At 34.0% G+C, this 14,153-nt stretch overlaps 1 protein-coding gene across 1 annotated transcript in view; it reads left to right on the top strand.

Annotated features, from left to right (window-relative positions):
• Stt3b (STT3 oligosaccharyltransferase complex catalytic subunit B) overlaps nucleotides 1–14,153 on the top strand; it is a 76,461-nt gene that overhangs the window by 28,653 nt on the left and 33,655 nt on the right. Inside the window, exons 3-5 of the mRNA XM_042666572.1 lie at nucleotides 362–649; nucleotides 9,371–9,436; nucleotides 12,274–12,373. Of these exons, the coding sequence (XP_042522506.1) occupies nucleotides 362–649; nucleotides 9,371–9,436; nucleotides 12,274–12,373 (454 nt within the window). The remainder of the gene's footprint in view (nucleotides 1–361; nucleotides 650–9,370; nucleotides 9,437–12,273; nucleotides 12,374–14,153) is intronic.

The raw sequence follows: 14,153 nt of genomic DNA, 5'->3' as shown, positions 1-14,153 counted from the left end.
CTCTTAATAAGAATAAAATTAATCCACTAAAATCCCTATAATAAAGGTTGATTAGACTTAGGACACTGTTTTAGAGTGAAAAGAATTAGTGGTATCAGTAATCAAGTTACCTATAGTTTAGCATTACATCTTCAATTTTAATTATTTTCATGTTTTCTCTTTTATTTAAACATTTCTTCCTATGAGCCAGTTCTTAGCATTCAATCCAAAAATATTTTATTTTTTAGCATGTGAAAAAGCCAAACTTTTGAGATCTTGCCCTTGAACTTACTATGAACTATATGCATTATTGGAGGACTGGTGGTTTTCTTATATCTCATTGCAAATATTATTCAGTATTTTATGTTTTTTTCCTTCTTAGGTCTACCCAGGGTTAATGATAACAGCCGGCCTTATCCATTGGATTTTAAATACATTGAACATAACAGTCCACATAAGAGATGTATGTGTATTCCTTGCACCAACTTTTAGCGGCCTTACATCTATATCTACTTTCCTGCTAACAAGAGAACTTTGGAACCAAGGAGCAGGACTTTTAGCTGCTTGTTTTATTGCTATTGTACCAGGCTATATATCTCGATCGGTAGCCGGATCCTTTGATAATGAAGGCATTGCAATTTTTGCACTTCAGTTCACATATTACTTATGGGTAAGTAATACTCAGTGTGTTGCTGTCATTAATTTCAATGACCTTTCTGCTGAAATTCTTTAAATTTTACACAATACTCTTCATAATATTGCTCTTCATAAAAAATTTAATACTAGCTAACATTCCCTAGACACTGTTTTCTCTCTGAATATGAATATATATATATATATATATATATATACACATCTATAATACGACTACTTTAATGTACATATGTAAGCTTTACTCTCCTCAGCAATCACATTGTTCCTACTTTACAGATAATAGTAATATCATAAATAATTCATGTCTAAAGAGAGGGGTTGAGACATAGCTCAGGTGGTAGAGTAACTGACTAGCAAGGATGAGGCCCTGAGTTCGAACCCCATTACTGTCAAAAAAGAGGGAGAAAGTGATTATACAGCTTCAACCTGTCAGTTGGATATTCTGTAATTCTAGCTATTGGGAGGCTACTTGGAAAAGTAAAATATGATAGCTCAAAAGTTAAAAATCTTATTTTAAAAGCTACCACTTACTTTGTATTGGCAAATGATTTAAATTTAGTTAATTTTTTCCTGCATAGAATATAATACTACTTATTATTGGGCTACCTCAAGCTTGTATTTATTTAGTTCTAGCTTGTACTTTATTTCAGTAGTGGAAATTGCTCCAAAATATCTATGGGTCAGTATTTTTTTATATTTTTTAGGTAGCTCCTTTTAATAGTTATCTAACCTCATTTAAAACCACTTAGATAGTGGATATTTTTGCTTTGGCCTAGAATTCTAGGATGGCTGTTACAATACAATCAATAGACTGTCTCTTGTTCTTGAGTTTAAAAAAGATGAAAAGCACCCATGGAGATGAAGATGTTGGCAAATAATAGAATATTGACCGTGCTTTTGCACTGATCAAAATTGTCTAAATATTTTACATTTGGTATGCAGCTGAGAATAAAAATTTAAAAACTTATCTCTGACCTTGAGCCATGATCTCTGTTTAGTGTGTGTGCAGGTATGTGTCTGTTACTGGAGCTTGAACACTGGGCCTCCACTTTCACCTACTCAAGGCTAGTACTCTGCCATTTGAACAATAGCTCCAACTCTGGCTTTTTGCTGTTTAATCGGAGATAAGAGTCTTAAGGATTTTTCTGCCAAGACTGGTTTCAAACCGTGATCTTCAGATCTCAGCCTCTTAGTTGCTAGGATTATAGGCATGTGCCACCAGTACCCATTCCTTATTTAATGCCTTCTAATAAGCATTATTTTTAAATTATAAAATAATACATTTAAGTATAGAGAGGTCTTTATAATGCCAATCAAAAATTAATTGGTAGTTGAATAAATGCAATATGGTAAATTGTATATGAATTGTAAACAGTGCAAACCATGGTATGTTTGTTTATACCTATTTATTGTAAAAGTACAAAAATACAATATGTATCCTTTTATACCAGCTTCATAATAGTGCCTCTCCCCCACCCTCTGCGCCCCGCTGTAGATGATTGATTCTATGGTGTCCATGTCAGTTCAAAAATGCTAGCCTGTATGGTACTAGGGTTTCAGCTGCTTTGTGGTTACTAGGGAGGCACTCTACCACTTGAGCCACACCTTCTGCTCTAGCTTATTTTCTAGATAAGGTCTTCCTTTTTGTTTAGGGTCAGTTTCAGAACATAATCATTCTACCTTAGCTCCCACAAAGCTAGGATTATACATGTTTTATACTATATTCAGCTTGTCTGGAGATAGGGTCACCAGTTTAGGCTTGCCTCAACTCTTGATCCTGTGCCTTTTATGTACTGGGATTATAGACATACACTATTGTATCTAAGCCTTTAGTTTTGATGGTAGCCATTCGGAATATGCAGCCTTCAATGTAGTTTTGATTTGTCTCATTGCTGGGCTAAAGGTGTTGTTTTGTTATGTTTTTCATATATGTTTTGGTATCTTGTATTTCTTTGGACAATTTTTCAGTTTACTTACCCATTTATTGGTTAGATTTGTTGCTTTGAATTCTTACATATTTTGGATACTAATCCTTAAAGGTAAAAACATTTTATAATTAATTTCTGAAGTATTTATGTATGTTCTATAAGCATTTTCTACTAGTGTCATAGCATTCTTTTTTTTTTTTGTTTTCTTAAGCACTGTGCTATATTAGAAGGTGTAATAAGCTGGGTGCCAGTGACTCACACCGGTAGTCCTAGCTACTCAGGGAGCTGAGATCTGAGGAGCACCATTTGAATTCAGCTTGGGCAGAAAAGTTCCTTGAGACTCTTATCTCCAGTTAACCACTCAAAAATGGGAAGTGGTGCTGTGGTTCAAGTGGTAGTGTGCCTTGAGCACAAGAGAGGCTCAGGGACAGTGCCTAGGCCTTGAATTCAAGCCCCACAAATGACAAAATAAAAAAGGTGTATGGACCAAGTGTATATTTTTGATTTTCATTTGTTGTCTACAAAGATGCTACTATTCATCTAGAGATACTAATATTGATCTTCAGGATCAAGTGATTTAAGAGTATAGTATGAAGCCAAACTGCCCATGATTTTGCTTACTCTTTGATTTCCAGCTCTATTATGGAGAGCTGTTTGAATTCCTACCCTGTGCTTGTTTCATTAATGCTAAAATGGGAGTAATCCAGTGAAAACAGGGGTTATTTTCTAATTTGCAAGTTTTCCTCACAAATAGGCATGGTTTGATAGCATTATGTTCCATTATTCATGAAAATATTAATGTAACTGTTTCCAGATGAACCTAACTCATTTAATTAGAAATGACCTACATCAGATGGGACACTAAAGTGTAGTTCACAAATACCAAAATTGCACAAGCGTATTGAACTATTTTCTATGTAAAGAAAAGAAAGTTACTAAAATGGGAGTAATCACAGTAGCTAAATAATATTGTAGGATGAGCACATGTTTGTTTGTGGAGTTTGCTTTGTTCCTTTTTCAAAGATTGATTCATATTTGTGTGGTTCTATTTTTAAGCTTTGTGTGTATGTGGGTGTGTGGTACTGGAGTTTGAACTCAGGCTTCATGTGTTTCTTAGGCAGATGCTCTTATCACTAAGCCTTGTCTCCATCTCTCAAGCTTTTTTACTGTTCCATTGATTTTGTTGTTGTTGCTCCTTCACAGTATGATACTGTCTCTATTTCTGTAGTTTAGAAGTCTTAAAGTCCTGTTGTATCAGTCTTGTGAGTTTCTTGTTTTTTTAATATTAGGTTGGCTATTCTGGATCTTTTGAATTACATTTTTTACACACAAAAAAATTGCAGATTGTTGGTTCTTTCTATCATTAACACAGATACCCCTTCCATGTATTTTTTTTCCCTCTGTGGTACAGGGTTTAAATTCAAGGCCACTACAACTTTAACCCATTCCCCTAGCTCTTTTGCTTTATTTTTCAGATGAGTTTTCACATGTTTTTACCCCGGATGGCTTGAACTGTGATCCCCTTACTTAGGCCTCCTACATAGCTAGGATTATAGAAATGTGCCCTCATGCCCAGCTTTTTGTTGGGTTGGTGTCTCTGTAACATTTTGCTTAGACTGGCTTTAAACTGTAATCCTTCTAACCTTTCCCTTTTCAGTAGCTGGATTTTTCAGCATATATCCAGCCTCTTCTTCACTTATTTAGATCTGTGATTCCTTTCATAAAAGTTGAGGTTTTCTATTCTGTTAGTATTATTTCTTGTTTGTTTTTGAGTGACTATGCTAATTGTGTACGTGTTTGAAATGATACTGAGGTTTTTAATCTTAAATTCGAGTTCGCTGCTGATATGCAACATGAAATTAAGTTTGGTTCCTGTAGTGTTGTGTGTTCTGTAGTGTCTTGTGTTCATTTAATAGTTTCAGTAGTTACTTTGTGTTGGGGAGGAGCAGTTTCTAAATACATACTCATGCATCTTTAAGGTTTCTTTCTTACCCATCTGTGTGTCTGTTGTTTCCTTTCTTTTAGTGTATTCACTAAGACTCAAGTGCAGTGGTAATTGGAGTGAGGAAACAGGACTTTTTAGTTATGTCCTGATCTGAGGAAGCATGTTTACGGATTTATTTCTGGATTCTGTTCCTTTCCGTTTATCTCAGTAATTATATTTTCCTCCTTTGCTTACTGTCTTGATTACTATAGTTTCATTATACTTGTTTTTTGTTAGTTCCTTTTGCCATCCCTGGAGCTTGAACTCAACTGCATCATTGCTCCTACCTTTTGAACTCAAGGTTGTAACACTCTTACCACTGAACCAAAGCTCCACTTCTGGCTTTTTGGTGGCTAATTGGAGATAGTATTCTCACAACCTGGGCTGGTTTGGAACCACGATCCTCAGATCATAGCCTTTGAGTAGCTAGTATACAGGCTCATAATACATTTTTAAGTAAAGAAATTTATAGATTTTAAAAATGTTAGTACATCCTTTGACTATAAATTTGCATCTTAATTTTTTGGCACAAATTATTTGTAACAGGCTTCGATCATTCTTTTTAATTTCTGTATAATATATAGTAGTGTGTCTTACTCCCAATATTGCTATCTCTTATTCTTGTCTGTTCTCTCTTCTGGATTAGTGTAGGTAACATTTATCTAACTTTTGACTTCATTGATTTTTTCTTTCTTCTTTATTGTATTGACTTTTGCTTGTCACTGAGTGATTGAACTGAGTGATTATGAAAGATACAACCCAAGCCTAACTATTTACAGTCTTGAATGTTCGGAGAAAGATTGCTAAACAGTAGTCTAGTTTATGATCTATCCTAGCGAGTGATCCAAGTGTTCTTATAAAGAATGTATATTTTGCTGTACAGAGGTTGAATATTGTAAATTGATCTTTAGGTCAAGTTGGTTGATAATATTGAAGAAGTATATTCAGTATACAGGACTTATTTTTCTTTTGAGTTCTGAGATGAAGATGTTGAAATCTCTAACCATAAATATATTGTCTACTTCTGACTAGTACTTTACTTTTTTTAGGATCTGTATTAGCATGCTAAACCTTTAAATTTTTTATTTTCCTACTATGTTGATCTTCTTATTTAGTGAAATAGTTCTCTTTATCTGTAGCAACTTTGTTAAAATATATTTCATGTGATAATTTGAAATTGTCATGCTTTGTTATGTGCCTTATTAATACTTTTCCATTCTTTAAATTAAAACCTTTTAACTCTGAATTAGGAGGTTTCATAGAATGTATATGGTTGGATCTTACATATCAGTTGCTCTTAAGTTTTGTTTTGTTGGGTCCGGTCATGGGGCCTGAACTCTGGGCCTGGACGCTGTCCCTCAGCTCTTCAGCTCAAGGCTAGCACTCTACCACTTGAGCCACAGTGCCACTTCCGGCTTTTTTTCTTTTTGCTTATGTGGTGCTGAGGAATGGAACCCAGGGCCTCATGCATACAAGGCAAGCGCTCTACCACTGAGCCACCTTCCCAGCCCCAGCTCTTAAGTTTTTAGCTTGTTATTTATACTGGCTGATATAGAGAATTAAATGTATATATCATCAACTTACTAATATAATTATAAAATGTACTTACTTTGCTCCAAAGCAACTCCATTGTTTTTTTCCCCATCTGCTATTTATATATCAGTTAAATCCAGGTGATATTTTTATATTGGCATATTTGTATTTCTATAACTTATACTTAGTCCAGGAGTTTTGTTGTTGCTATGGTTTTTTGTGGTATTGGGATTGACACCACCCCACCCACCCCCCAAGGTCTCAAGCATCCTGGACAAGCATTCCTCCACTGAGCTATATACCAGCCCAACCTATATAAAAACTGACAAGAGACAGTGTACTAGATGAGAATATCTTTCTTTTTATTACATAATATTGGTAGTTTTAATGGCTTTCATGGATCTGTAGAATCATGTTTATCATGGATTTTATTATTGAAATTCCCTATCATATCATCATATTTATTTGCTTTTAATTTTCTGATGGTATCCTTATTAATTTATAGACTCTGATTGAAGTGTTTGTCTTCTAAATCTACAACCTGTGTTCATTCAGTTTCTACTGACTCTTTTCCATATGCTTTGCTTTCATTCCTCCAAATATGGGTTATGTTTGTCTGCCTGTCTTATACTTTTTGGTTGAAGTTAGGCATTTTAGTAACTGGATTATTTCATTTTTCTGAAATACTGGTTTGTTTTAGTAATTTACCTGGACTCAAACTGTAGATAGAATCCCTATGTTCTAGTGAGAGTGTTCCATTCATGCAATCTTTTTTTTTTTTTTTTTGGTCGGTCATGGGGCTTGAACTCTGGGCCTGGGCGCTATCCCTCAGCTCTTCAGCTTAAGGCGAGCACTGTATGGCTTGAGCCACAGTGCTGCTTCCAGTTTTCTAGTGGTTTATTGGAAATAAGAGTCTCACGGACTTTCCTTCCCGGGCTGGCTTTGAACAGTGATCCTCAGATCTCAGCCTCCTGAGTAGCTAGGATTACAGGCGTGAGCCACTGGAGCCCAGCTAGTGCAATCATTTTTATTTTATATTTTAACTTCTTATGGATCACCCCTGTGTCTGCATAGATTATATGTAAGACAGAAGTTTGAGCAGAGTTTTTATTCCAACATTTGAACCATCAAGCCTCTGTTCTATGTTAATCTATCAGTTTGTAGGGTGATAAACAGACATGCAGTCAGTTCTCAAGTTTCCTTTGGTTTTTACTCTTAGATGGGTTTTCAAGCCTTCTCTGTATCTGAGCAGTTTCTCGGCAGAGATGGATAAAGACTTTATCTCAATTTTTCTAAATGGGCATCTTATTTCAGGATCATCTCACTAATTTCTGGCTAGTTTGCTGTTTGTACTATTTTCACAACTTTTGGCTAATGAATTGTGGATTCCTTTCATTTATGTGTGAGTTTATTGATTTTATGTGGCATGTTTTTTTTTTTTTCGTTCTTACCATCCTAATCATTGCCTGAAGTCCTCTGTAGCAAATAGAGCAGCTGATTTTTTTTTTTTTTAATCCAGTCTCAGACTGATTAGACTGCCATTTTTGCCTACCAAGCTGAAAGATCTCAACCCTCCTGATTTACTAGGACTTCAGGCATAAGCCTGAAGTGCCAGGCTCTCAAGTCTGTTGTTTACTTTTTTTTCCTAACTTTTCTTTTTTAAAGTAGCATAAGTGGGGCTGGGAAGGTGGCTCAGTGGTAGAGCGCTTGCCTTGCATGCCTGAGGCCCTGGGTTTGATTCCTCAGCATCACAAAAGCAAAAAGAAAAAAGCCGCAAGTGGCCCTGTGGCTCAAGTAGTTGAGTGCTAGCCTTGAGCTGAAGAGCTGAGGGACAGCGCCCAGGCCGAGTTCAGGCCCCACGACCGGACCCCCACCCCCCCACAAAAAAAAATAAAGTAGCATAAGCTTTTATAACTGGACTCCTTATTATCTGTAATTGAAAACCAAATCTTGAGCATGGCTTATAAAATCCCAGCCTGTCTATTTATCATCACCATCTCCTAAATTCTTTCCCAGTCTTTTAAAATAGTTTAGGTGCTATCCTCTGCTTTTGCATATGCTGCTTTTCTTCTTACTGATCTCTCTCCAACCACAGTAAACCATTAGAACGTGCTCTTTCCAAACCTTGACTACCTCTCAAGTAGATGTTGTTACTCTTTCTGTTTTTTCATATTAGTTCATACTATCCATTTACCAAATACTATCTTACATCAATTCTAAGCATAGATGTTCCTTCCACATTATATGATCTCTGAAATGAGGCTATATTTTAAGTGATAGTCACAGATTCTCTTGAAATGTGGTATACTGATTACTATCCTGTTTACTACCTCCTTGAGACTGTTAGCTTTTTATGGGCTCATTCCATCTGTGTGCTTAATTGACCCATTGTGAATTGGATATCTTATATCTTTCTTACCTCTTTACAGGTTCTGTACAAATTTTGTCACTTCAGTAAAGTTCCTTGTAATTTTAACCCAGCCAACTCTTCCTTCCTTTGAGATTCAGAGTGTATAAGGACTTTTTGACACTCACTGCTTTGTTCATTTGTCTTCTCTCCTTATTTGAGGCAGAACTTAATAGTAATTTCTGAATCTAGTATAGCACACACAACAAAAAATGATTTCCAGGAGAACTTAAAAGAAGGTAGTAGTAGTGGTAGGAAATAAGAAAGTGAGAGAGGGGTAAATATAATCAAAGTAAATACATGGGAAATTACGATGAAATTCCCCACACTGCTAGTATGAGCTAATAAAAAATGTGAGGAAAATGAAGATTTTTCTGGACAGTATTATTCTTTAAAGCCCCAGTTTATTGACTTTAACCATTTAATGTGGAAAGTGTAAAAAAAAGTAAGTTTTTCCTTTTAATTCTTTTGACTGGGAACTATGTAACAAAAGAGCTTGTTCTTAAAATGTCTCTACTATTGCTCAGTGGTAGAAATGCATGTATTAGGTTAATAAGTATATTTGACTAACCTCAGTTACATTGTCATGTGTGCATGTGTGTACCACTTGAGCTACACCTCCATTTTTGGCTTTTTGGTCATTAGTTGGAAATAATAGTCTTACAGACTTGCCTGCCTGGGCTGGCTTCACACCTTTAGCCTTCAGTCTTAGCCTCCTGAATTGCTCGTGCCTATAAATGCATGAGCCACCAGTGCCTTGCGAAGTCTGTGGGTTTTTTTTGGTTTCTTTGGGGATTTTTTTGGTAGCAGGAATCTATTGAACATTTAACTCTCTAAATCAATAAGAACTTCATAAACTGTTTTATTTGCTTGTTTTTTTTTTAGGTAAAATCTGTGAAAACTGGATCTGTTTTTTGGACAATGTGCTGCTGCTTGTCATATTTCTATATGGTAAGATTTCATATTTGAAACTATGTGAGCTATAAGAGTTCTTAAGGCAGTTAGAACAATTCTTCTCATTCAGGATTAGTTTTCTATTTCTTACCTCTGGAAGTCTTTAAGACTTGAATTTTGTTGGACATGTTCTCCTTATCCCTACTCTTGAGGTGTCCAGTATGTGCTTAGTTTTGGGGAAGAGAGATGTACTTGATCCCTTAAATATATTATTTATAGAAAGTGAAACAATATTTATTAAAATATATTTTCAAATGTGTAACTTTCTAAAGATTCCAACTTTCTAATGATTTAAGTTTAAATTTTATTGTTCCTAGATTTACTTTTCAATTGCATTGACATGTGAAATGTTTTCCAATTTAGATTACAAGTTACAAGGCAACAAGAAATTTTTCCTATCAAATAATTGACCTGTCAAATAATGTAACTGTTTAGATGAAATAAACACTTGTCTAACACTCAAATAATTTTAAATATTGTACTAAAAATTAGTTTTCTATATTAAACTAACAGTTGCTTAAAGGAAAAATAATCTTAAGTTTTTTTGTTTTTGTTGTTGTTGTTGTTGTTGATTTGCCAATTGGTTGGCTTGAACTCAGGTCCTGGGCACTGTCCCTGAGCTTCTTTTGTGAGCTCAAGGCTAGCACTCGACCACTTGAGCCACAGTGCCACTTCCAGCTTTTTCTGTTTAAGTGATACTGAGGAATTGAACCCAGGGCTTCATGCATACTAGGCAAGCACTCTACTACTAAGCAGTGTTCCAGCCTCTAATCTTAAGTTTTTCACAGTCACTACCCACTCAATTTAGTAAATTGTGGCAAGAAATAAGAACACTTGGAAGTCATGGTGAAAGAATAAAGATGAACTCCCTGAGACGGATGTGACAACGTATATCTGTAATCCCAGATTTTCAGGATGTAAAGAATCATGGTCCAAGATCAGCCTGAACAAAAGTGGAAGACACTGTTAGAAAAATAAACTGAAAGAAAAGGATGTAAACCTCTGATTTAAATCTTATAATAGACCCTCTCCCCCTAAGAAATACTAACTGATGGTGACAGAAAATGTTAAAGAATGTTCTCTTGGCCTATTATATTCTCTTATCATTCCTTAAAGTAAGTGGGGGAAAATAAAGATGAATTAGTATGAGCCAAGAAAATAAAGGAAATTCTGTAGTGAAAGATCATACATAAAATATGGCAGTACTTTCCAAACATCAAATACATGTTGAACTTGCTTTTATTTTTTTGTACTTACATATGGAAAACATAAATGAGGAAGTATTTTGATTTTATGTTCCATTTCCAAAATTCTAATGATTCCCTAAAGTCATTGTTTAATAATGGTCAGATATATTCTAGTTTTAAAACTACTTTCTTAAAAATCAGGGTATAATATTACATTTTCTTCTACCTTTTTTACTCTACAACTTGTAAATTACACTGTATTAAAAGTAATTTTAGTGAATCTTTTATAAGATAGATTTTTTAAAATAAATGTATTTATCCAATTTATAGTTCTTCTGAAATGGAGAAAGCATAAAGTCCTTGTGTTATAAATCATTTTGAATATACATCCATCACAACCTACTTAACATATACCCTCTTAAATTGACTATTGGTATCAATTTTTTCAAGTTTTTAATTATTAGAGCATACTCTTAAGAACTTTAATTTTGACAAGAGTTTATTGCCAACTCCTGAAAATTTAATACTATTTTAGTTGAAAATGAATGTTCTTTTTTTTAGGATATTTATTAATTTAGACCACAATATCTTGTTATTCTGATTAAACAATATGTTCAAACATTAAAATGAGATCTGTAGAGAAAAATTGTATCCAATTAGCACTTTTAGGAATCTCAAAATAGACTATCTGGATATGCCTTTCATTTGAGGTTTGTTGATGAGTAGTAACATTAATCTTGTTCTCAGTGAACTTTTCTTGCAATGTGTGTGTGTGTGTGTGTGTGTGTATGATACATATACATATATATCATTAGAAACAGATGAAGCAAAAAGCTTATATTTTTAATTCTAAAAATTTTTCTCAGTGAACTTTCTTGCAATATGTGTGTATGATACATATACATATATATCATTAGAAACAGATGAAGCAAAAAGCTTATAGTTTTAATTCTAAAAATTTGTGATCTGTACTTTACAAATCCCTGTTTGCATGGCAGTCTGAGTACTGCCAATTCACAAATGTATAATATTTTCAGCTTTCTTGTTAAATCTGATTTGATTCAGTTATTTCATCAGTGAATTTAGAAAGGTCTGTTCGATTTATCAGATCGTGTTATTTTAATTATCAAAAATAAGGCATATGATGAGGTATCCATAAGTTATAAAAATCCATATTTCAGCATCTCAGTTGTTAAAATTCCTAGTGTTTTATATTTGCTCAGAGTATGTTTAGAAGGCATAAAGATGTACCTGTTAGCCAGGTGTTGGTGGCTCACCCTTCTAATCCTGTCTGCTCAGGAGGCTGAAATCTGAGGTTCATAATTCACAGCCAGCCTAGGCAGAAAATTCCATGAGGCTGTTACCTCTAAATAACTAGCAAAATGCCAGAAAAGGAGATGTGATTCATGTTAGGGCACAAGTCTTGAATGAAAAGCCAAGCAGGAGCTTGAGGTCCTGGCTTCAGACCCAAGTACTGGCACAAAAAGAGAGAAGCCAAACACTGGTGGCTCACGCCTGTAATACTCAGGAGGCTGAGTTCAAAGCCAGCTGGGAGAGGGAGAGAGAAAGGAAAGAAAAAAAGAAATATACTTCGTTTTTAAAGGGGAAAAATATAAATCATTTATCTTAGCATTTCTTTTCTCATAGGTTTCTGCCTGGGGTGGTTATGTGTTTATCATCAACCTTATTCCTCTGCATGTATTTGTGCTACTATTGATGCAGAGATACAGCAAAAGAGTCTACATAGGTAAGTGATCTGACTTTTGAAATTTGTGTAGTAAAACTTAAAATTCTTTGAACAGGTTTAGTCAGTATTACCTATGAAAATTTAAAACTAATTTTGCATCCACTTTGCTTTATGTTTTGATAGGAAGATAATGTATTTTTATATTAGTGCTTTGTTGGCAACTTTAACTAGATTGTTTTTGTGTTAATAATTCCAGAAAAAATATTTTTGGCCTCTTTGTAATTTGGAATAGACATTTTATCAGACATTTTATCATCATAGTGTATTCACTATAAGAGACTGATATCTTTAAAATAAATTATTCATTATTTACTAAATTTAATTTATTGGAGGCCCTTTTGTATCATATACCACTGAGTTTCTATTATTGCTAAAAAGTGTATGTTTTTATTATTGGCTTTTTAAAAAGCCTTATATTAAGATGCTTAGTGAAAGATGAAATCTTAACTTAGAGTATATTTTTCATGAGAAGAACTTATTTTTATAGGTTGAGTGAATTAGAGAGCAACTGAAATTTGAAACCAATGTCTTGGGAAAATAATAACAGTTTTATTATAGTAATGTAGTATAGTAAAACTAATAAAAATGGCCAAACAGTTCCTCAAAAATTAACCATAGAGTTGCGTTGTTTATTTACTCAACAGAAAATATATGTCTTACAACACTTAGATATGAATAAAACTTGGTCATGAATGTTCATAGCAGCATTTATTATTAATAATAGTCCAAAAGTGAAGACAACCTAAATATCAACTAATGAATAAAATGTGATTTATACAAATATTATATCGAGGAAAAAGAGCCACATATAAAAGGCTACACAATATTATACTGTCCAAAAATAAGCAAATTCATTGAGTCTAGCAAAGTAGATTAGTGGTAACCAGGGGCTTGGGAAAGGGGAGAATGATGAATGGGAAGAATGATGTTAATGGATAATGAGGTTTCTTTTGGGGGTGAGAAAGTATTCAGGAATTGGATGGTCACAGAACTCTGAATATATCAAAAGTTACTTCTTGTTAGGATTTTAGAAGATGAATTTTTTTATATCACAGCAGAAATCAAAATAAGAGATTAATAGTATATTAATGACGCTTCACTATAGTTTGTAACAATCCACCACTGAAATTATATGTACCACCTTTTATATACTATATTCTCTTCTAAATTTTTTATTCACAAAATTATATTTTATAAGTATACGTCAAAAGAATGGGGATTTTATTTTGATAATCAAAATAGTGTATTTTGAACAGTGTACTATACCGTTTTCCTCCTTTAACACCCTTTCCTCCTCCACTACATTTCCAAACAGTATTTGATGGGTTTCATTATGATATCTTCATACATACATACATGCATAAATATATATATATGTATATGTAAAATATTTTGCTCCCCTAATACTCTTTCATCCTCTTGTCCATCCTGCTGATGCCTTCATGTCAGGTAGTTCCCTCTTTTATACTCAGATTTTCTTGTTGTTATTATCATTTTGGGTCTAAATTTAAGCAAAAACATAGGATATTTGTCCTTTTTAAGCTAGGCTTATGTTGTTCAATATTGCGATACCATTTTCATCTGCCTGCAAATGACATTTTCATTTCCTTAATTGCTGTATAATCGTCCACATTGTATACTACATATTCTTTATCCACTCATTGATTGTTGGGCACCTAGGCTGATTCCACAACTTGGCTATTTTGAGTAGTGTTGGTATAAACATAGGTATGTTTATTATATGTTCACTTATACTCCTTTAAATATATATCCAAGAGTG

This window comes from Dipodomys spectabilis, unplaced genomic scaffold (assembly GCF_019054845.1).
Source record: "Dipodomys spectabilis isolate Male_0828 unplaced genomic scaffold, ASM1905484v1 ptg000365l, whole genome shotgun sequence".
Classification (NCBI taxonomy): domain Eukaryota; kingdom Metazoa; phylum Chordata; class Mammalia; order Rodentia; family Heteromyidae; genus Dipodomys; species Dipodomys spectabilis.
The sequence above is the reverse complement of the archived record's forward strand: the minus strand, read 5'-3'. Positions and strand labels throughout refer to the sequence as shown.